This window comes from Passer domesticus, chromosome 24, assembly GCF_036417665.1.
Source record: "Passer domesticus isolate bPasDom1 chromosome 24, bPasDom1.hap1, whole genome shotgun sequence".
NCBI lineage: Eukaryota > Metazoa > Chordata > Aves > Passeriformes > Passeridae > Passer > Passer domesticus.
In genome coordinates, this window is record NC_087497.1 from 5,703,517 (window position 1) to 5,726,449 (window position 22,933).

General features: G+C 57.7%; 2 protein-coding genes across 3 annotated transcripts; both read right to left on the reverse strand.

Annotated features, from left to right (window-relative positions):
* Positions 1 to 1,270: 1,270 nt before the first annotated feature.
* Positions 1,271 to 12,231, reverse strand: CEP85 (centrosomal protein 85). 2 transcript variants are annotated; one of them, XM_064398620.1, is made up of 14 exons: positions 12,120 to 12,231; positions 10,999 to 11,070; positions 10,328 to 10,462; positions 7,720 to 8,402; positions 6,939 to 7,072; positions 6,030 to 6,147; positions 5,559 to 5,744; positions 5,073 to 5,225; positions 4,797 to 4,951; positions 4,461 to 4,581; positions 3,996 to 4,046; positions 3,805 to 3,912; positions 3,074 to 3,302; positions 1,271 to 2,798 (listed from the first exon to the last, which is right to left on the reverse strand). In XM_064398620.1, exons 1-14 carry the CDS (start codon positions 12,214 to 12,216, stop codon positions 2,635 to 2,637), a joined length of 2,406 nt encoding a protein of 801 aa, XP_064254690.1. In that variant the 5' UTR covers positions 12,217 to 12,231; the 3' UTR covers positions 1,271 to 2,634. The 2 variants fall into 2 exon arrangements, with proteins under 2 accessions (XP_064254690.1, XP_064254691.1); XM_064398621.1 differs by lacking the exon at positions 12,120 to 12,231 and adding an exon at positions 11,680 to 11,901.
* Positions 12,232 to 13,043: 812 nt separating this feature from the next.
* CNKSR1 (connector enhancer of kinase suppressor of Ras 1) lies at positions 13,044 to 21,780 on the reverse strand. Its single transcript, XM_064398703.1, has 21 exons — positions 21,729 to 21,780; positions 21,315 to 21,472; positions 20,832 to 21,022; positions 20,672 to 20,756; positions 20,477 to 20,518; positions 20,100 to 20,399; positions 19,959 to 20,018; positions 19,544 to 19,612; positions 19,179 to 19,298; positions 18,931 to 19,016; positions 18,363 to 18,484; positions 18,113 to 18,282; positions 17,922 to 17,952; positions 17,652 to 17,824; positions 17,487 to 17,560; positions 16,104 to 16,175; positions 15,934 to 16,007; positions 15,672 to 15,736; positions 15,503 to 15,593; positions 13,447 to 13,643; positions 13,044 to 13,373 (listed from the first exon to the last, which is right to left on the reverse strand). Exons 1-21 carry the CDS (start codon positions 21,778 to 21,780, stop codon positions 13,191 to 13,193), a joined length of 2,415 nt encoding a protein of 804 aa, XP_064254773.1. The 3' UTR covers positions 13,044 to 13,190.
* Positions 21,781 to 22,933: the final 1,153 nt, after the last annotated feature.

Sequence of the window (22,933 nt, forward strand, 5' to 3'; positions counted from 1 at the left end):
CGGCACGGGGGAGCACCGGCACCGGGGAACCCGGGAGCCACCGGTACCGGCCCAGCGGAACCGGGAGCGCCGGTACTGCTGCCACCGGGCACCGGGGAAGCCACCGACACCGCCCCGGGAGCACCGGACCGGGAGCACCGGCACCACCCCGGCGGCACCGGGGAGCAGCGGGCACCGGGGAGCCACCGGTACCGGCCCGGGAGCACCGGGGAGCTACCAGCACCGGGGAAGCCACCGACACCGCCCCGGGAGCACCGGACCGGGAGCACCGGCACCACCCCGGCGGCACCGGGGAGCAGCGGGCACCGGGGAGCCACTGACACTGCCCCGGCGGCACCGGGGAGCCACCGGTACCGGCCCGGGAGCACCGGGGAGCTACCGGCACCGGGGAAGCCACCGACACCGCCCCGGGAGCACCGGCACCGGGGAGCCACTGACACCGCCCCGGGGAGCACCAGCACCGGCACCGGCCCGGTGGCACCGGCAGCACCGGTACTGCTGCCACCGGGCACTGGGGAGCCACTGACGCCGCCCCGGCGGCACCGGCACCGGGGAGCCACTGGCCCCGCTTGCACCGGGCACCGGGGAGCACCGGCACCGGGCAGTCACCGACACCGCTCCCAGCGGGCACCGGCACCGCTGGCACCGTGCACGGCAGCAGGACGGGCTGGCACGAGTGGTCAGAGCAGCTTTATTGGATACTCCAAACACCGGATACAAAGAAGCGCTGAGACAGAGGCTGGTACAGAGACACCGAGCCCAGCAGGACCGGGCAGCACACCGGGGAACGAACGGGGACAGGGAGCAAACAGCGGCCTGGGGGGTTCTGGAGCCCAGGATGGCCCCTGCAGCCCAGGATGGCCCCTGCAGCCCAGGATGGCCCCTGCAGCAGCAGCAGCAGCACACGGATCAGCCTCGGGGCCAGGGGGGCTGAGCTGGGCAGGAGGATGAGGAGGGGACACAGGACTGGGCAGCCCAGCTGCTGGGCCAGAGCTGTCAGCCACAATAATCTCATCTCAGCCACAATAATCTCACCTCAGACTCACCTCTGCAGGGGCAGAGGGCAAGCCTGTCCCCTCACAGCACCTGTGAACAGGATCTTGCACCCCCAAAGCAAAGGGGAGAAGGAGATGGTGCCCAAAGGCCCCGAGAAGCTGCAGGAGCCAGCAGAGCTCCCAGCAGTCAGGACAAACGGCTTCAAAAACAGCCCTGGAAATGTGTTCTGCTCAGCAGACAGCACCAGGGGACAGACACAGCCTGGAACAGAACAGCCAGGGAGAGCAGGACAGACAGACAGACACCGCTGCATGCTCCCTGTGTGGGACAAACCAACCAGTTCCTGGCCACCGTCCCCCAGGGTGGCCAAACACCGAGAACAAAACAGATTTGGTCTTAAAATTTTAACTCAAAGGAATAACAAAAGCATTTCTGCCAAACCCAGGGCTCACAGCCCCAGCATGAACCAAGAGCAGCCAAACAACACAAGTGTCAGCAGGACTTTTCCCTGTCACAACTTGGTGTCTTGCTCTTAAATCAAGGTGAAAAGCCAAGTTCCACCCTCAGACTCAGTAAAGCTGTCACTGGGGATAGGGAGGGTGGTGGTACAGTGACACTGATCCCTCAGGGATTCATTTAGAATCCCATTACTTGCAGAGGAGAAGAAAGGAGGGACAGGGCTGTGACAAGGCCCAAGCGGGCACTGCTGGCAGGCAGAGCTCCCTGTGCCACCCCCTGCACAGCAGGAGCAGTATGGCTTTCTCCCAGTGAAGCAGAGGTGTGTCCCCAGGGCCACAGACACCTGGGGCTCCCCAGGACTGTTTGGGATGGCTCTAAAAGGCTGTGAGAGGGAAGAGCAGCCCCTCACCTGCCAGTGGATGCATTAGGCACAGAGCAGAGTGGGGGCAAAGGGTTCTTCCAGCTCATTAAGGCACTTCAGCATCAATCCACTTCTCTGCAGTCTAAATCACTTCCCAGTGCTGTTTCAGGGGGACAAAAGGCTTTTAAGGCTTCTGGGGTAACAGTGCCCAGGGGGAGCATTTCCAGTCTTTTAGTGTTCTTTATTCCTCAGCTCATGCTGGCTGCTGAAAGACAATGGTTGCATCACCTGAGGAGAGCAGGTCCTGCTCCATCAATCCAAGGCAGCAGCACCTCGATGGAAATGCCAGGAGTGGAGCTGGCACACCTGCCTGCCTGTGGAATCCAGACATCCCACAAACACTCTGCCAACCCTCTGGTCCCACAGGAGGGAGGGTTATCAGCAAGACCAGGGCATACATTTCCTTTTAGCCATCATTTTAACTGTCACACTTGCATGTTCAGCATTTGACAGGCCTGCAAGGCAAGGCAGAATTCATCTCCCAGCATCAGAGACCACAGCAGCTCCAGCAAACACAGCAGAAAACACATTCCACAAGATCAAAGCCACTGCAAAGCCTGACACTGAAGCCCTGAATATCCCAGTCAGCAGCTGAACACTTCTGGCAACAAACCCCCTGATTCCTCACAGATCAGATAAGTCACACATCCTGTACCCGAGCAGAGGGATGGTAAAGTGCTGAATAGGTTTAGGGTTGTAGGAGCACAAGACTCCTGAGTTTCAAGTCTTCATTCCCTGTCTTACTTTGGGAGTGCTCTTTACTGGGTGATGCAGTTGTCTCCCATGTCCTGAGCGTATCTGTCAGATATTGCAGTCCTCAAGTCCTCCACCTCTTTGTGAAGCTGTTTTACCTCCACCAGTTTCTTGGCCAGTCCATCAGGGCTCAGCAGGTCATCCTTCTCCTTCACAGGGTATTGCACAGCTGTGGGTCAGAGAAGGGAGTCTCCTCACATGCAGTTCTCAGCAAGGATCACACACATTTGCAAATCAGCCAGAAAAACCAACTCACATTTGCAAAAGAGGTTCTACTTAACATTCAGTTATTACAACATGCACCTTTGAAGCAAGCCAACCACAGAGAGAGTACCCAGAAGCCCAGAAAGAGCACTTTCCATGCTCTGTGTGAGTTATTTAACTCTGCCACAGCACAGCACAGAAGGGTTTGCTCTGCCATCGCTCGAAGGGAAATGTACTCACAGTGGATGCCCAGGAGCAGAGAGAGGTTGGGGTCCTTGCCCTGAGCCCTCTGGGTGACAATGCTGTAGACAGACTGCAGATCCTGCAGGCAGCTGGCCAGCTCCCCGTGCAGCTGCTGGGCCAGGCAGGCAGTGTCAGCAGGCAGGGGCTGCGCTGTCAGCTGCGCCTGCCGCAGCTGCTCCTGCAGCGTCAGGTTCTTCTCAATCAGCTCCTGGTTCTGCACGGACAGCTGGACACACGGACAGGGCACGTCAGTGGGCACCTGGGGCAGCGCTGCCACGCTGAATGCAGCTGCTCTATGAGGGCAGAGCTGGTTTGTACCCAGCCCTCCAGGCCGTGGCCAGAGCAGCCAGTGCCACTGCCACCCGTGAGCTGCACTGTCCTGCCGAGGCCAGGGCACTAGAAGCTTCCATGGGGTTGTGCACCCCAGCAGGGGCTGTCCTTGCCTGGAGGCTGCTGCTGGGAGGGAGCTCTGCCCGGCCCTTCAGCCGGGGCTGTGCTTGGCCTCCCCTTCTGCTGCCCCCAGCTGGCAAGCTCGGCCTCCTCCATCCCATCCCCGTGAAGCTCCCGAGGCACAGCCTGCTTCTCCTGCCTCCCAGCAGGGCACAGCTCCTTCCACAGCCCTGACAGGACAACTGACTAGCAGGAAAGACTGAGCTGCTGATTAAATTCAGGGCCTTGCTCAGAGACAATTCATTGTTCATTCAGTCACACTCCAAACACCCCCTGACCTCTTTCACGGCAGCCCGGAGCTGCTGCAGAGCATTTTCCCTTCTCATTGCCTCCTCCTTCAGAGCTTGGCTTGTCCCCTCTTCCTGGGCCACCTGTTCTTCCAGGTTCTGGAACAGACCACGGGGACACAGTAAGGAACTCATTTCACAGCATATTCTCAAGTTCAGGGTCCCTCCCCATCACCTCTCACCTTGACTTGCAAGGATAACTGCTCCATCTTCTTCTGCTTTTTGTCCACAATCTGGAATTAAAAGCAGAGGCATCAGAAGTGGCCACACAGATCCAGTAAAACCACCAGGAATTCTCCTTCAGTAGAACAGCATCTCCTCTCCTTCTCTTTCCTGTCCATTTACTGCTCTAATCACAAATGCTCTCAGGAGTGGACTTGGATAAAAGGCACCATTAGATTTACCAGCTAAAACCAGACATTGTATTCTTGTGGTTTTTCTCTCCCCTCTTCTGCATTCTGCAGCTTCTCCCCAGCATTACTGGAGAAGTGTGTGGTTATCCCATCAAGAACAGCCTTTGGAGCCCTGCAGTCTGGAATTCCAGGAACTGCTGCTTCAGTGCAATTGTCTTTGGAAGTCCCTGATTTCCTCTGAGTGCCTGGTGTGACTCAGTGGATCCCTGACTGGGACAGTCACACTTCCCCTACCTTCCTGAGGCAGTCACACTCCTTCTTCAGAGAGTCCTGTTCCATTTTCTGCCTCTCCCCATCCTGGGCAGGGGGTCCTCTCTCTGCATTCTTTGCATACTGCTGCAACTTGTCCTGCAAGCTGCAATTAGCAGAACCATGGGGAAAAAAACAGTTTTAGTTACAACCTCTCCCTTATTTAAGGAGGGAAGCAATATGAGGAGTGAAACTAATTTAACATCAAATATCAGCATTGCCCTGTTTGCACCCCAGCCCACCACCTGCCAGGGCTGGGCATCACCCTCCTCGTGCAGCAACTCCTGCAGTGCCAAGATGAAGCTGATTCCTCATTCCTACCTGTGCACAGTGGACAGAAGCTCCATCTCCTTGTGCTTTTGGGTTTCCAGCTGCAGTTCCTGCTCCCTGAAAGCAGCCTGGACATCTCCAAGCTCTGTTTCCAGTGCCAGCACTGTTTCCTGCAGGGCAGTAGTCTTCAATTCAGATTCCTTCAGCTGCAGCAAAAGGGGAGTAGATGTAACAACAGCAAAGTCACCCGAGCAAGTATGTGAAGGGCCAGCACTGCAGCTCAGAGGAGGTTTTACCTTCTGACTCTGTGCTCAGAGGAGGTTTTACCTTCTGACTCTGTTTCTGGTGGTCCTCAAGAGTTGGCAGATCAGCCAGGTATCGTTCCAGGGTCTCAATTCTCTGCTGTCTCTCTCTGTTTTGTTCAGTTTCCTTCTGGCATTTCTTTTTAAGGTTATTAATGTGTTTGTCTCTTCCCTTTACCTGCAGGGACAGTTACAGACAAGTTTAGTTTATTTAATTTCTTATTTATTCTTCAGTCTTCTGTAAGCCCATTCCTTTAGCTTTTTGCACACCACACAATGCCAAAATACAAGATCCCCTTAACTAATTTCTGCTCTTTTAGCTAAAGACAGGCATTTTTTTGGTGAAAAGAGGAGGCACTGAAATGCTTCTAACTGCAGGAGGAAAGGCTTTTGCTTGTAAACCAGTCTACAAGAAGATGAGAAAACACCTGCACACCACAGAAAAGTTTCACCTCAGCACTACACTGACAAGAAAGCACACCTTCCCATCTCTAGAGCAACAGGACCATACCCTTTCTTCCTGTTTCTTTAACTCCTCTGCATGTTTCTGCACCGTTTCCTTCAGGGACTCCCGGAGCAGCTTCACATCCACCTCTGCAGCAGCCAGCTTCCTCTGCAGCTCAATGTTCTCCTTGCTGAGGGACTCAGTCTTCTCTGTGAACTGTGCTCGCAGGAAGGTGTTCTCCCGCTGCAGCTCCTGCAGGCACACACAGCCCCTCAGCCTGGGGGGTACAAACTGCCCCCCAGCTGTCCCAGGGCTGTGTCCTCATCCTCCCCAATCCCCAAACATCCCTCAGCCCACCTGGCAGTGCTGCACCACCAGCCCAGCTTCAACCCAGCCAAAGGAAAGCTCAGGGGGGGACAGAGGTGATGCTAACTCCACACAAGGGATCATTTCTGATTTGTCTCTGCACAGTCCTGCTCAGCAAACAGCTCAGCAGCATTGCATTCAGCGCCTGGCTCTCCCTGGCACGTGCTGTACCTGCATCCTCAGCATGTAGACATCTCCATAGGAGGCTGGGCAGCCCAGCAGGGCACTGTGCACCTGCAGCTCGCTCTCCCGGACCTTCTGCTCCAGCTGGGAAATGTGCTGCCTCTGTCTGCAACAAAACAGGCAATTCACAGATCTCAAACACCGAGAGCAGCAGCACAGCACGGACAGAGCCAGCAGGGCATGCTGCTGCACACAGTGACAAACAGAACTCTGCCACCCAGGGCTCACCTGCACAGAAATAAAGGTAAACACTTTGACCTTTTCTACAGCTCTTATTAACTTTTCTTCCCTTCCCTCCCTTCAAAAGTCTTCCCCCAGCCATGATTACAGATAAAACACACAAGCCTTGCATGTTTTGGAGGATCCAGCTAGACTCTGGAGCTTAGCAGTGAAATGAACAGACAACAGATGCCTCAAAATAAGGAAGGAAAAGTGTTTACAGTCCAAATGTTGAAGGTACTTTTCATTAGGACTTACTTTTTCAAAAAGCTTGTGTACCACTAGCCTTAGAGAAATGTTGTTTGCCAGCCCAAAGTCACAAAACCCAAATTTAAAATAAAGGTCTCAAAGAGCTCCCAAAAAGTCTTTAAGCAAAAGAGGCAGTTATTTTGACATTCCAGACAATCATGACATGAACAGAAATCTTTATCCCTTATAAAACACAGAAAACCATAACTAAAATTAATTTATTTGAGCCCTTCAGGATCATTGTCCTAATTCCAAAAAGAAGAGAAGAGCTCAGGTCGTTCTCTAAGGTTCTTATATTGTTCTTTGCAACAAAACAAGATCAGCTGGGCAAAAGGGACTCTGAGAAATGAGCCCTCCTTTCCAAACCTTTCCTTTCCAAATGGAAATGGACTGGAGTCTTTAAACCACATGGCAGTACCAAAGCCTCACCTGTCAATAAGGAGCTCCTTCTCCTTGAGCAGGTTTTCATTGGAGTTCAGGATATTGATCCACTGAGCTGGGTCAGGTGCAGGCAGGGATGGGGAATACAGTGAGGAATGGGGGCAGGTGCCTCCATTTTGTAACTGCAAGAGGAGACAAAACAAGGAGGGAGTGCTCTGTGCCCCACAGGGGTAATTGCAACACTGCTGCAGCTATTTTGCACACTGTGTGCTCATCTGCATGCCAGGGCAGGGCTATTTCAGTCTCTGTTGATGTCCAAGAACAAGAAAGTTTGCCCAAGCACAACTGGAGATTAACAAATAATTTTAGATCACTGTGCTAGCTCGCTGGAAACAATTTGTCTCCATCAGGGTACAGCTGGTGGGAGGTAGTAAACAAACTCCTTCCACCTAACAAACTGCAGTTAGCTTCATGCATTTTTTCCAAAAAGTCTTTCTTGACCCTAGATACAGAACAAAGCCATTCTAGACACTGCTTAAAACCTCTTGGCATGCTTTTTCTTCCCCGTTTCTATCAGACAGGGTATTCCAGCTCCTGAGCTGGCAGGTGGTGCAGCCTGTAACACAATCCAGGGCTGCTCTGCACCCACAGCGTGTCAAACGATACCTGTGACACCACAAGCTGGAAAAACAGACCATTAGGAGACTTCTGGTGCCACTCAGGGAGAAGCAGCAGACATTTTTCCCCTGGCTCCTCAGTCAGGGACAACAATTCCTGACTGCTCCAGAGACAGGCAAGGTTTCAAGCTCGCACAGCCACAGCTGCCTACCTGCATCTGCTCCACCTGCAGCCGCACCTTGTCCAGCTGCTGCTTCCAGGCACTGAGCTCGCAGACTCCCTGGTGGGGGTGCAGGGTGCAGCCTTCCTGCACCCACGCTCGGCCTGGGGGAGCTGCCACAGGTTTGGAATAGAAGCTGCTGGCCTGGAGCCCCCCTGGCATCAGCCTGCTCCCGCCAGGCCACGGCCCATCGGCTCCGTTGGCGCCCGGCGCCTGTTTGCTCTCTGGCAGCACCTTGAAATGGTCCTTGCCTGCCTCAGAGCTGAACTTCTGGCACCTGTGCAGAGGGTCAGCGCACACGCTGTCCAGGAAGAGAGACTGGTTAAGGGTCTGCTCGATGGCAGGGGTGTCAAACTTCCAGGTGCCTTCTGTCCTGGTGGCAGGAGGCCAGGCGTGCTCGCAGCCGTTGTCCCTGTAGAGACGCAGGAGGTCCCTGGGGGGCACCTGAGAGGAGTTCCCGGCGTTCAGGTCCCCGTTCCTGGCCAGCCCCGGGCGGTCAGGGGCAGAGCCTGGCCCAGCAGGATGTGCAGAGCTCTGGGAACAGCCCTGGTCCCCTGCAGGGCACAGCTTGGAGGGCGAGGCACCCAGCGTGGAAGGCATGACGTGGGCTGTTGGAATGGTCACCTGGGTTTTGATGGGGTGGAATGAGGAACCGCTACTGGAGTTGCAAAAGTCTAGGGGAAGAAGAAGAGTAATCATCTAATTACAGTGCTGAAAACACAATCCTCCACTGGGCTTTCCAAAATGAGCTTAAAACCAGTTCCTTTCCCACTGAACATGTCCTCCTAAGCAGCAGCATGACTCAGGCACACTTGTGTTCCCCCTCACTACACGTTTCAGGAACCTGCTGACCTTTTCCTACCACCACAGGAATATTCCGAGTTTAACCCCTATTTTTAATCCTTGTTTTTAAGCTACTCTAGTATAACCTTGAACCAATAATGTTACCTTTCTCTAGGTTTAGCAATCAAGTCCTTGATACTGAATAGAAAGGCTGAAACTTACTGATCTGAGCACTGAGCCTGCGATCCTGCTCTGCCCGTCCTGCAGTTCCAAAGCATGAGCAGAGCTACCAGGAGCCTGCCCTGAGCCCATGGTGAGCCTCCAGCATCGCTGACCCCGAGGATCTGACCTTCCAGCTCCTGCAGGACACCACGGCAAGAGCCTGTCCCAGAGCTGGAGCAATGGCTCTCACCTAGGGCCACAGGAAGTGAGACAGAGCTGCTGTCCTGCCAAACCTGGCTGCAGGGAACTCGGGGTTATTCTTAGCAGCTCTCAGATTTCAATACAGCAACAGCAAGGAAGGCAAACAGCAAAGTGCCTGTTCCCACTCCTTGTCCTGAGACGTTCTGTGTCGCAGGAATTCCAGGTTTCTCCCAGGAACACACGCTTGATTTCCTCGTGGCTTTGGCCAAAGGCCCATCCCCACGTGATGCTCCAACAAGTCACCCTCCCACCTGTTTGTACCCTCCAAGCACTGCTGCAACAATGAACAAACACTGCAATTTGAACACAGCCCAAATCAGACTCTGCAAAGACCAAAACCACGCCACAGGAGAACTGTCACAATAAAAGCACTCGATTCTTTCACCACACATGAGCAGCGAGGGCAGAAAATCTCCCAGCCACTGCTTGGCTGTGCCTGGGCACTCCAGAGAACACCATGCTACTGGGCAGCTGCAAGCACGTTCACCTTGGCAGAGGGAGGAGACAGCACCTTTCACAGCCCCTAAATTTATCCCCTGGTGTCACTGCCAGGAACCCGAGTTCCCCGAGCAGCACATCACGTGGGGGTGCTGCAATCAGCTCCTGGAGTGTGCTCGGGGTCCTCACAACAACATTTCTGGCTAATGTACCGAGCTCAGCGTGCCCCAGCAGCAGCCAGGGCCGCGGGTCACCCTCGGCTCTGACATCACCAGGGCCCAGAAGGGGCATTTCCCACAGGAAATCATCTCCAGCTGCCAAATGGTGTTTTATCATCCTGAGAGAGGCCTGGTGGAACACTTACACATGTGCTCGGGTAGTATTTCTAGCAGTACTTCCAACAGCCAGGCCTGCTAAAGCCTCCATTTCATTGGCACATTATTGAGGTCTACAATCTTAACAATCATTCCAAATCTCATTGCAAATGCTCCCTAGAACACAGGGCTGTGTGACGTGTTTTAAGGAACACCACAAAGTCCCTCATTACTGAAAAGACAATCAATAAAGATGAAAAAAAACCAAAAACAAACAGGTGGAAAGGATTGCTGAGACCAGAAATTTCAGAGTGTGCCTCAGCTGAAGGCCAGGCTGCAGAGTTCTCAGCTCTAACACTGCCAAGCACAAAGGCACCTACAAATTATTTCCTTAAAAAAAATATAAAATCACCCAACAGACTCGCTGATAAATCTCTCATTGATTTGATAAGAACCATTGATAAGACCCAGCAAGTCACCAAGGTGGCTTTCAGTCAGTTCAAAGCCCTGCAGCGAGACAATAACCAAGCTCAGAGACACAGCCAGTGCCCTGGTCACTTGGTGACACTGCAGACAGCTGGGTTTGAGCCAGCTGTGCCAGGCTGTGCCGTGCCAGGTTTCAGCAGCCCGTGGTGCCTCACCCTCAGTGCTGTCAGAGCAGGAGGTGCCGATGCCGCCGTCCCCGCTCTCGGCCACGCTGGGACAGCGGCTCAGGGACGCCGTGGCTGCCTGCCACTCACTCTCCAGAAACCTGCTCTTCTGACACGTGCTGGGGCCTGCAGAGCAAAAACAGCCGTGTTTATGCTTTAATTAAGCCAGATGTAATTACCCGTGGTGCCAAACCCCACCTGGCCCTTGCTTCGCTCCCTGTGCTCCTGTTAAAAAACGTCTTTGGCCAAAGGAAATGGCAGGAAGCACGGGGAAGTGAAATAACACCAACAGGAGACTGAAAAACAACCTTGGTAAGGAAGTCAGAGTGCAGAAGCTGTAAATTATACTCCCATTGATTAGCTTGGTCGTGTTACACACAGCTGGTGCTCTGACCCAAAAGAGCAGCAGCACAGCAGAACTGGGCAAGTCAAAGAGGTATTTTTGCATTAACTCTAAAGAACTCCCCCAGATCCATCAGCTAGCAGCTTAAGGGAGAAATTCCTTACCAAATGACTGCTGAAAAAGCAGGCTAGGGTAGAAAATAAGACTTTTTTGAACAAAAAGCTTCTGGTAGAGAATCTTCTGAGGGCCACTTGTCTCCTGAGAGAAAGTGAAACAGGATCTGACAGGAGCAGGGCTTTGGAGAAAGGACTGTCCTTACCCAGTGGATTCTTCTGCAGGAGCCTCAGGTCTGGGTCTTTCTCCTGAGCAGCCATCTCATCTATGTAGAGAACTGGATAAATGAATAAAAATCTTATTTTAAGTGAGAATAATCCATGCCCTGCTCCCACTAGCCAAGCAAAGGGGGCACACACAGCACCTACTCATCAGAGTAACACAGCATTTAATATTTAATTAGCTTCTTCTCCCAATAATATGTTTTTTCCCTGCAGCAACACTTAAAAAAAAAATTAAAAACCCAAAAACTTTAGTCTTTACAGAGACTAAACATTTCTCTTTAAAAGTCTTAACTCCCAACCAGATCATTTCTGCCCTCTGTAGAGGTCACTGAGCAACTACATGAGGAAAAAAGTCCTTAAAAAATCAGCCTTTCTGTGCCACAAACAGCAATCTTCATCTGCCCAGAGTTTTGGGTTAATTTCTCTATTTCTCTGAGTGCTTCAGACAGCGAATCTCCTGTCTCTGACAATGCAATTTACATCTACACACTGGAAGTTCAAGGCCTCTACAAACCCACACTCAACCCTCACCCAGCAGCTGGTACAGATTTTTGCTAAACCGATTCAAAGAGCTCAGAGAAAACATTAATTCCTCAAAAACATTCATACACACAGACGCCACAACCCAGCAGAAACACTGGGAACACAACACGACCACGAACCCGAAACAGCATTTCACCCAGCAAAGAAATGAGACACCTCTACATAAACGCAGTGCTTGTTATGGTTAATTTAGATGGGGTTAATTTAGGCAGATACAATTTCAGGTGAATTTCTGATGTGATTAATTTAGGCAGGTACAATTTTAGGTGAATTTCTGACGGGATGGAGGTCCCGGTCATTGAGGGTGGGGCAGATCCTGAGGGTCTGAGGGCTCAGCCCCTGATCCGCAGCCGGCGGGGAGGGGGCGCCGGTCCGTGAGGGGGAGCGGGGCCCGGTCGCTGAGGGGGAGGCCACGAGGAGCGGAGAGACCGGTCCCTGACGGGCGGGAGGGTCCGGGCTGCGGCGCCGGCGGGGCTGCCGGTGCCCGGTGGCGGGGCCGGTGCCGTGTGGGGGCGGGTCGGGGCCGGTACCGGTGTCGGTGTGAAGCTCGGTCCCTCACCTGCCGCCGCCGCCGCGCCTCTCCCGCCACCCCCGCGCGCCGCGACCGTTACCTCCGCCGGCGGGGGCGTGGCAGCGCGCAGAGGGCGTGGCCTCATTGCATATTAACCAATCAAACACGCTGGACATGCCCCTCATAGTACCTCATTGGCTCGCCTGAGCGGTGTCCCCGCCCCCGCCACTGTTACCTCCGCCGGCAGGGGCGTGGCAGCGCGCAGAGGGCGTGGCTTCATTGCATATTAACCAATCAAATAGTCCGGTCGTGCCCCTCGTAGTGTCTGATTGGCTCGCCTGAGCGGTGTCCCCGCCCCCGCCGCGGCGGGCTCTGGCGGGGGAAGAGTGGCCGCGGGCGGCACCCGTAGGGCGGGCTCTGAGGGGGCTCTGCCTGGGGAAATGGGGGAGCGGGGGGCGACTCTTGATCGCCTCAGCTCCTGCCCGGGGAGCGGCAGGACAGGGGGAAACCGCCTCAGGCTGCACCTGGGGAGCCCCCAGAGCCCCTGGCAGGAGAGGGGCAGGGCAAGAAACGCCTCAGGCTGCACCTGTGAGCCCCCTCAGAACAACGGGAACCCCCCTCAGGCTGCACCTGGGGGAACAACGGGAACCCCCTCAGGCTGCACCTGGGGAGTTCCCCTCAGAACAAGAGGAGCCCCCCTCAGGCTGCACCAGGGGAGGGCGAGGTTGGAATCCAGGAGGGATTTCCCCCTGGCAAAGGTGCTCAAGCACCGGGCACACGCGCTGCTTGAGTCGCCACCAGTGTTTAAAAAACGCGGATGTGGCGCTCGGGGATGTGGTTTAGCGGCGAAGGCGGCAATCAACGCCAGGTTTCGATCCTGGAGTTTCTTCCAGCCCAAACAGTCCCGCGATTTGATGATTTCAACGCCAAAAAAAATAAAAAAATAAAAAAAAAATCAGGAGCAGGCCCTGTCAACACGTTTATTTACAGCAGAAGAACCCATGGCTGGGGAGCTGAAAACCCCCTCCTCGCCGAGGCAAGGGAAAATTAAGACTCGCGCGGCCCCTGAGGGGGCTGAGCCCGACCGAGCGCGGAGCAGCCCCCGAGCCCGGCGGGGCCTCAGGGCTCGGCCGCCCCTCCGTGCGGGCTGTGCCGCTCTCCAGCGCCCCGCTGCCCTGCCCAGCCCTCCCGCAGCTCCCGGTACAGCTCCTGGTGCTCCTCCTTCCAGCGCCTGAAGGCGGCCGAGGTGAGCTCGGCCTCTCCCAGCAGCTGCTCCAGAGCCTGCAGCTCCGCCAGCTTCGCCTGCCCGCATGGAACACAGATTTGTGGGCACAGCCGCGGGCTGCGAGCGGGGGGCTCGGGGCGGGGGTCTCACCTTGAGCGTGCTCTGCAGCGCCCGCACGGCGTGCACCCGCTCGTTGATGTGCGGGTCCCTGTTGCGCCGCAGGAAGGATTTGCGGCACTGCTCCCGCGTCAGCGGCCGCCGCTGCTGGCCCGTCGGGGACACGCCGCCCTGCCGCAGGCTCCGCAGCAGCCGCTCCAGGTCCCGGTCCGGATCCTCCGCGCCGGGCTCTGCGTGAGTACAGCGGGGAGCTGCAGCAGCAGGGCGGCTCCCGTGCGGTTATGATTTTTTTGGTGTTTTTTTCTTTTTTTTTTTTTTCCTTTTTTCTTTTTGGGGTTTTGTTGGTTGGTTGGTTGGGTTTTTTTGGTTTTTTGGTTTTTTTGTTTTGTTTTGGTTTTTTGTTTGTTTTTTTTTGTTGTTGTTGTTTTTTTGTTTTTTGGGTTTTTTTGTTTGTTTTTTTTTTTGTTTTTTTTTTGGGGTGGGTTTTGTTTGGGTTTTTGTTTGTTTGTTTTTGGTTTTTTTTGTTTGGTTTATTTTTGTTTTGGGGTTTTTTTTTGGTTTGTTTTGTTTTGTTTTGTTTCTTTGGGTGGGTTTTTTGGGTTTTTTTTGTTTGTTTGTTTTTGGTTTTTTTGTTTGGTTTATTTTTGTTTTGGGGTTTTTTTTGGGTTTTTTTTGTTTTGTTTCTTTGGGTGGGTTTTTTTGGTTTTTTTTTGTTTGTTTGTTTTTGGTTTTTTTGTTTGGTTTATTTTTGTTTTGGGGTGGTTTTTTTGTTTGTTTTGTTTCTTTGGGTGGGTTTTTTTTGTTTTTTTTTTTGTTTGTTTGTTTGTTTGTTTTTGGTTTTTTTGTTTGGTTTATTTTTGTTTTGGGGATTTTTTTTTGTTTTGTTTTGTTTCTTTGGGTGGGTTTTTTTGTTTTTTTGTTTGTTTGTTTGTTTTTGGTTTTTTGTTTGGTTTATTTTTGTTTTGGGGGTTTTTTTGGTTTTTTTTTGTTTTGTTTTGTTTCTTTGGGTGGGTTTTTTTGGGTTTTTTTTTGTTTGTTTGTTTTTGGTTTTTTTTGTTTGGTTTATTTTTGTTTTGGGGGTTTTTTTTGTTTGTTTGTTTTGTTTTGTTTCTTTGGGTGGGTTTTTTGGGGTTTTTTTTGTTTGTTTGTTTTTTGGTTTTTTTGGTTGGTTTATTTTTGTTTTGTTTTGGGGTTTTTTTTGTTTTGTTTTTTTGGGTGGGTTTTTTTTGTTTGTTTTTTGGGTTTTTTTGGTTGGTTTATTTTTGTTTTGTTTTGGGTTTGGTGGGGTTTTTTTGGTTTTTTTTTTTTTTTTTTTGTGTGGGTTTTTTTTTTATGGTTAGGATTTTATTCTCCTGAGGTTTACATTTCTTTCCCGAGGGTCTCAGGAAAGAAACGTGAACAATTAACTGCTGTGGAATGCGACGGGTGCGCCTGTGATCAGTGCGTTGTTTTTAATTAAGAGCCAGTCACAGACTCTGAGAATCACAACATTTTGTTATGCGTTCTATTCTTGTTCTTTCAAGCCTCCTAATGATCTTTTCTCTCTGTTCTTTTAGTATAGTTTTTATGTAGTATTTTAATATATATCATAATATAATAAACTAACCGTCTAAAAAAACATCACATCAAACCTCGCTTCTCCACACATAAAAAGTCCTCAACAGGCGTGGGATCATGGAGTGCTTTAGCTCAGAAGGGACCTTAAAGATCATCTTGTTCCACCCCTGCCATGGCAGGGACACCTCCCACTGTCCCAGGTGCTCCCAGCCCTGCCCAGCCTGGCCTTGGGCACTGCCAGGGATCCAGGGCAGCCCCAGCTGCTCTGGGCACCTGTGCCAGCCCTCAGCACTCACACAGGGAAGACTGTCCCTCTAAACCAATCCTAAACCAATCCTAAACCAATCTAAACCTCTTTCTAGTTTAAATCCATCCCCCGTTGCCCTGCCACTCTGTGCCCTCATAAAACAATCCCTCTCCATCTTTCCTGCAGGCTCCTTCATGCCCGGATGGCTCACACCCAAACACGCCCAGAGGCAAAAGGGAGGGACACAAGGTGACAGGGGCTCAGATGTCCCCTCCCTGCACCTACCCGTGGGGGAGCAGGGCCGGGGGCTGCCCTGGGGGCTGCTGCCTGGGGAGAGCTGTGCCTTCTCCGGGCTGTTCTGCAGCCCCTTCCTTGCCTGAGGGAGAGATGGGCCAGCAGGTGACACAAGGAACTCTGTCCCTCTGTCCCCAGGGTGTCCCCCAGGGCCACTCACCGAGTCAGAGCCGTGCCTGGGGGACTCCTCATCGGGGTCCTCAGCTTCTGTCTCACTGTAGCAGTCTGGGGGCCACGGGAGAAGACAGAAATTCCCTCCCAGGGCTGGGAACGATCCCAGCCGCCCCTCAGGGAGCGTTTGTCACATTCCCCCAAACCCTGGGCCAGGCTCCCAGCCGTGCCACGCCGGGGCTGTGGCACGGGCACCGCTGCCCCATGGGGACCCCCTGCCACCGACCCCCAGCCCGGGGTGGCCTCATTACCTTCCTCCTTGGCTGGGACTGCCTGGTGGGCCAGCGTGTGCTGGGTTTTGGCTGTTACCAGGCGACTGACCCACCTGGGGAGGGAAAGGAGGGACACACAGGAGGAGGGGGAGGCTCCCGGCCAGCCCGGGCTGCTGGGGCCAGCGCTGGCCATTGGCCCTGTTACTCACATGCTCAGGTCAGCCAAGGTTTCAGCAGCAAAGACAAAGGGCTTGTATGTCTGGTGGCACAGCTGGAACACGCTGAGGACAAGGGGGTGGCTGCCTGTGCTGCTGTGGTGACACAGGGCCAGCCCCCAGCCCCCTCCAGCCCCCCACCCACCCAGCTCCAGCCCTCAGCCTCCTCCAGATAACCCCAGTAACACTGTGCAGGCCTTGCTCAGAGTGTGGGCACAGCTGCCAGCCCTGTGGGGACATCACCAGCCCCATAAAACCCCAGCAGCACTGTGGGGACATCACCAGCCCCATGGAGACCCCAACAGCCCTGTGGGGACATCACCAGCCCCACAGGAACCCAAACAGCACTGTGGGGACATCACCAGCCCCATAGGAACACCAACAGCCCTGTGGGGACATCACCAGCCCCATGGAGACCCCAACAGCCCTGTGGGGACATCACCAGCCCCATAGGAACCCCAACAGCACTGTGGGGACATCACCAGCCCCATAGGAACACCAACAGCACTGTGGGGACATCACCAGCCCCATGGAGACCCCAACAGCCCTGTGGGGACATCACCAGCCCCATAAAACCCCAGCAGCACTGTGGGGACATCACCAGCCCCATGGAGACCCCAACAGCCCTGTGGGGACATCACCAGCCCCATAGGAACCCCAACAGCACTGTGGGGACATCACCAGCCCCATAGGAACCCCAACAGCACTGTGGGGACATCACCAGCCCCATAGGAACCCCAACAGCCCTGTGGGGACATCACCAGCCCCATGGAGACCCCAACAGCCCTGTGGGGACATCACCAGCCCCATAGGAACCCCAACAGCACTGTGGGGACATCACCAGCCCCATAGGAACACCAACAGCACTGTGGGGACATCACCAGCCCCATGGAGACCCCAACAGCCCTGTGGGGACATCACCAGCCCCATAAAACCCCAGCAGCACTGTGGGGACATCACCAGCCCCATGGAGACCCCAACAGCCCTGTGGGGACATCACCAGCCCCATAAAACCCCAACAGCCCTGTGGGGACATCACCAGCCCCATAAAACCCCAACAGCCCTGTGGGGACATCACCAGTCCCATAAAACCCCAACAGCACTGTGGAGACATCACCAGCCCCATGGAGACCCCAACAGCCCTGTGGGGACATCACCAGCCCCATAGGAACCCCAACAGCACTGTGGGGACATCACCAGCCCCATAGGAACCCCAACAGCACTGTGGGGACATCACCAGCCCCACAGAAACCCCAACAGCCCCATGGGGACATGCAGGTGGCTCCCAGCAGGACACACCAGCACGTGGCCTTGGCACAGCATCCCCCCCCCTCTTCCACCAGCAGCTGGGGGTGAAAGTGAGCCAGACCCACTCACTATTTCTTCTTCTGCTCCCTCGTGCTCTCCAGGTTGTAGGTGGCCACGTTGATGAGTCCTGCAGCCCTCTCATCCTGCGGGGACGGGGACAGGGACAGCCGTGTTGGGCACCGGGAAATGCCAGCTGCCCGGGCAGGGACGGTGCCACCCCATGCCCCCACTCACGTTGGGGTGGTTGTACCAGTAGAGCGTGTGGCCCTTGAGCACGCACCAGCAGCGCTTCCACTTCTGGGCCATGAAGCCCACGTGCTCCTTCTTCCTGAGGAGCCACCCGTCGCAGTCCACCCGGCCCAGGTCCCGGCACGAGACCCGCCGGCGGCTCAGCCTGGTGGCCACTCCTGCACCACAGCCTCGGGGGTGTCAGGGCAGGGCAGGGGGAGCCCCCCGGGACAGCCCCCAGCCCCGCTCAGCCCGGCCTGGCACGGCTCTGCTCACCTTTAGGTCTGCGTCCCGTGCTGGGGCTGCCCTGGGTGGGGGGACAGATGAGATTTTAGTGACAGCGCAGGGGGCGAGGGCAGGGCAGTGTTTGCTGAGCCCCCCCAGCAGCACCACAGCCCTTAGGGACCCCCACAGGGACCCCCAGGGGAACCTCTGACACCCCCCCGCTGTGTCCCCCCAGCTCTCACCTCTTCAGGGCTGGGCTCTGCTCCCCCAGCCCCCATGGCAGGGGCTGCCCTGGGGCTCAGCTCTGTGGCACAGGGCTCGGTGGCAGCAGGGGTGCTCGGGGGGGTGCCCAGGGGGGTGTCCAGGGGGGTTCCCAGGGCGCTGCCGCTGTCCCACACCTCCTCTGCAGCACCTGTGAACAGCGAGCGGGGCTGCAGCTTCATTGTCTGGGGGGACTGCTCCATCCCCGGCCACCCTCTGCTCCCATCCTACCCCGTCCAGGCAGCTCCTCCACAGCTGCCCCGGGCAGCCGCAGCTCCCGCTCCTCCTCCTGCTCCTCGTCAGTGACGGGATCCGGGACAGAGTCTGGTCCCGAGTCCAAGTCGGCCGCGACGCTGCGAGGAAAACGGGAGCCCTGAGCCCCAGAGCTCCCCCGGTACTGCCGGGGTCCCGGAGCCCCCTCGGGCTGGGGCACCCCCGGAGTTCCCTGCCCCGGGAGGGGCTGCAGGGACGCGGTGCCAGAGCTGCAGCTCAGCTGCCCCGGCCTGCCCAGCTCGCTGCTGCCGCTGGCGCTCCGCACGCCTTTCCATTCCGGGAGGGGAGAAGGGTCATGGCTAAATATAGCTCCAACCCCACTGAAACGTTACCAAGTGAATGAATTACAAACTCCTCCTTTTGTCATTCCTTAAGACTCCTGTCAGCTTCCTGGGCTGCGCACAGGCAGCTGCTGCACAGCTGGCACCTCTCCCCCTAAAAAAGGGCTGGGAAAGGGCCCCGGGTGCACCCAAACATCTCCTTGCTGGCCAGACTGGGGGTCTTGGGGCGTCGGGATGGGGCTCACCTGGAGGTCAGGGACACGGGGCTGCCCGGGCTCTCACCACTCCTGGTGCCAGGGGAATCTGCAGCATCCAAAAATGCTCCTGGGGGCTGTGAATGGAGTGTCAATGCCAGCCCCATCCCACCCTGGAGCCCAGAGCTTTAGGAATCTCCAGGGTGATGGGAGATGCCCAGCTCTGAGCATCTCTGCCTGATTTCCCACAACAGCCCAGTGCGGCACTGGGCTGGACTGGGAGCACTGGGATCACTCACCTGCTGCCTGGGAGAGGGGGGTGAGCTGGGCAGGTCGAGGGGGATCTTCTTCAGCACCAAAGTCACCTTGTTCCCCTTCTCCAGCAGCTTCCTCGCCAGGTTGACAGGTGTCCAACCCACCTGCAAATCCTGGGTGAGCTGTGGGCCACTGCCCCGGCCCCACGGATGCTTCATCCCCCAAACCCACCCCAGCCACACATCCCACATCCCCCAAATCCTCCTGGCAGTGGCTCCTGTGTCCCCCAGACCTTCCCCAGCCATGGCTCCTGATTTTTGCTGCTCCTAACTCCTGCATCCCCCCAACCTGAGCCCGAGTCCTCCCTGCCAAACCCAGCAGTCCCCTGGAGCCCCTGTCCCAGACTCACCACGACCTGCTCGTTGACCTGCACGATCTCATCTCCGGGCAGGATGTGGCCCCCGTGGGCAGCCAGGGCCTGGGCACAGAGGGGCACAGTGGGGTGCCCTGGGTTCTTTCCCTCCCTCCCTGCCAAGCTGACCCCACTCAGGGAGAACCAGGGGGGTTCAGCATTAACCCAGCCTTGCACAGCACCCCCCGAGCTGGTGCTGGGCTCGGGGTGCAGAGGGGGCTCCCCCGTGCCCAGGCTGTGCTCACTCGTGGGATGAGTTCCACGGGCTCAGCCACAGGCAGCCCCCCCTGCTCAGGGTCAGGGAGGGCAGACCAGGGCCCAAATCCAGATCCCATGGATGGGAGGTGTTCCCCACATAAAAGGGGGTGACTGAGGGCCGGGGGGTGACAGGGAGGGGCAGCCCCTCACTCACCTCTGGGGTGGTGGCCGACACGAAGTGCAGGCAGGAGCTGGTAGAGGTGATCTCAAAGCCCTGGGGGGGCCAAGATGGGGGTCTGAGCAGGGGGCTGGGGGTCTCGAGGCAGAGGGGGGCACTGGGGTGGAGGGGACTCACCAGTCGGGCGCTGAGGAGTGGCTGGGGGCTCCCCAGAACATCCGAGGGTGCTGTTGGGGTGTCAGGGGATCCTGGGGGGCTGCTCCATTGGCTGGGGGGCAGCGTTGGCGTGTCAGGGGATGCTGGGGGGCTCTGCTGCAGGCCAAGGGGCAGTGTTGGGGTGCTGGGGGACACTGGGGGGCTGCCCTGAGGGCTGGGGAGCAGCGGCAGCCCCACACGCTGCAGCACAGCCCTGCGGTCCAGCAGCGCCGGGGGGCTGCAGCCCACGATGCTCTCGCAGATGCCCTCGATGTGCTGGCACTGTGGGTGACAGCAGGGGGTGAGGGGGGCCCTGGCAGCCCCCCGGGCCTGCCGCCCCCTCCTCACCCAGCACTCACAATCCGCAGGATGCTGCCGTTCCTCTCGCCTACAGGAAGGTCCTGGGGGACAGGACGTGGGATGGACACGATGGGGTGGCTCCATCCCAGCTGGGGGGTCCCTGTGGGGAACCCCCTGCACCCCGTGTCCCCTCACCCCACATGCAGCCAGCAGAGCCCTGGGGGTCAGGAGAGCAGCCAGCCCCGGGCACTCACCGCCTGCAGCGTCTCTGCCAGCTGGGCACACAGCAGGATGATGTCCCGGCTGGCCGAGAAGTCGTTGAGGGTGGAGAAGAGGTACCTGGGGGGCAGACAGAGCTCAGCCCCCAGAGTGGGGGGCACCCAGCAGCCAGGGGTGCCCTCACGTGCCCCAGACCTGTTGAGCCAGGAGAAGAGTTCCTTGGCAGCCCCGACCAGGCTGATGACTCGGGCCAGGAGGGTGAGGGAAGGCGGCTGGGGGGCATCCCCTGCTGACAGCCTGCCCTGCACCAGGCTCTGGATGCCCTGTGCCAGCTCCTGCAGCCTCTCCGTCAGTGTCCTCAGGCTGGTGCTCGCCAGCCCTGTGTCCTGGGGGGACAGGGGAGCCAGGGGATGGACGGGCAGGGTGGCATTCAGGGTGCCACCTTCACCCAGCCCACTCTGTCCCCATGTCCTTCCCTCTGCCCAGATCAGGGTCTCCTCAGAACCTCTCTCTGCTGAGCCCAGCGTGCCCCTGTGTCCCCACCTCCATCCAGTGCAAGGTGACCCCTTCTGCCCCCTTCCACCCAGCCCAGGGTGACCCCACATCCTCGTCCTTCAGCCCAGGGACCCCCCATGTCCCCCTGCTCCTCCCTGGCACCCCACAGCCCCCGGCACTCACCAGGTTACGGAGCTGCTCCACGGCCTCCAGCAGCAGCTCCTGGTGTCCCACGGGCCGCACGCCCAGAGACTCCAGGACCCCCACGTCCAGCCCCAGCAGGTCGGGCCCGCAGAGCCCCCAGGCCTCGAAGGGGTACCCCTGCACGGCCGCGTCCAGCCCTGCCACACATCAGCCCCCCGGCAGTGTCCCCGCTGGCCCCTGGCCGGGTGACCCCAGCGGTGACCCCCGGCTGACGGGAGGCTCCGCAGCTCACCCGGCCTCAGCCTAAACGGGGCAACGGGCAGACCCCTTCCCGCCCCCCGGGGGATGCCCCCCGGGGGAGGAGCAGAGGCACGGCAAGTACCGCCACCCCCGGCCGCGTGTCCCCAAGCTGGGGACAGCCACCCCAGAGCCCGAGGACAGCCGGGGACTCACCTCGGAGCCAGGCGGCCGCTTGTGCGGGGCCCCAGGAGCGCACGGGCTCCATGGCGGCGGGGCAGGAACGGCGGCGGGACCGGAACGGCGGCGGGACCGGAGCGGCAGCGGCGGGGCAGGAACGGCGGCGGGGCAGGAACGGCGGCGGGGCAGGAATGGTGGCGGGACCGGAGCGGCGGTGGCGGGGCAGGAGCGGCGGCGGGGCAGGAACGGCGGCGGCGGGGCAGGAACGGCGGCAGGACCGGAGCCGTTCCGGGCCCGGAGCCGTTCCGGGCGCGGCTCTCACCTGCGCCGGGCGCGGCTCCCACCTGCGCCCGCAGCCGCGGCCCCATTGGCGCTCCCGGGTGCCGCTCAGCGCCGTGCCCGCCCAGGACGGTCCCGTGGGGCGAGGCTCCGGTGAGTCACAGCCCGGACGGTGACACACGGCCGCTGGAACCCCCGGGAAATGACACCCGGTGCCACCCCCCAGCACTGCAGGCAGCGAGGGCTGAGGCCCGACAGCGCTTGTGACACCAGTGGGACACCCCCAGGTGCCGTGTGGGTGCAAAGTTAGGGCACAGAGACCCCCGGAAGAACCTGAGAGAAGCCCCTGCTCAGCCCTGGAGGTTTTGGGGTGTCACCCCCCCGCCCAAAGCATAACTCACACCCCTTTACAGGTGGGGAAACTGAGGCAGCCCCACAGAGGCTGCAGAGGGGTTCGCCCATGGTTAAGCCCAGCCCTTCAGCCCCCCCAGATCCAGCCGGGCTGGCGCTGCCCCCCCGCCCGGCGTGTCCGCTCCGGGGAGCAGCGGGCGCTGATCGCGGCTGACAGCCGCTGCTCCGCGCCCGCCCGGTGCCCGCCGTGCCCCGGGGCCGCCGGCACGCACCGAGCCCTCGCCGTGCTGGGGGCTCGGGGGGTCCCAGCCCCGCTGCCATGATCATCCGGCCCCGGCGCCTGACCCCGGGCTACTTCCGACTGCTCCAGGTAAGGGGGAGCAGGGCCGGGGAGCCGCGGGTGCTGCTGCCCACGCTGCCCACCGCGGGAGCCATCCCCTGCTCCACGCTGGCAGCCACGATGGTGCCCATGCGGGCCCACAAGTGCCGCGGGGAGCACCCTAAAAACCCCCCTGAGACGCACAAAGCTGCCCCCATTGCCTTCGCACCCCCCAGTGGGATGGGGACGCTCCGGGCGCCTGTCCCCGCGGGGTTCGGGGTGCTGCCCGGTG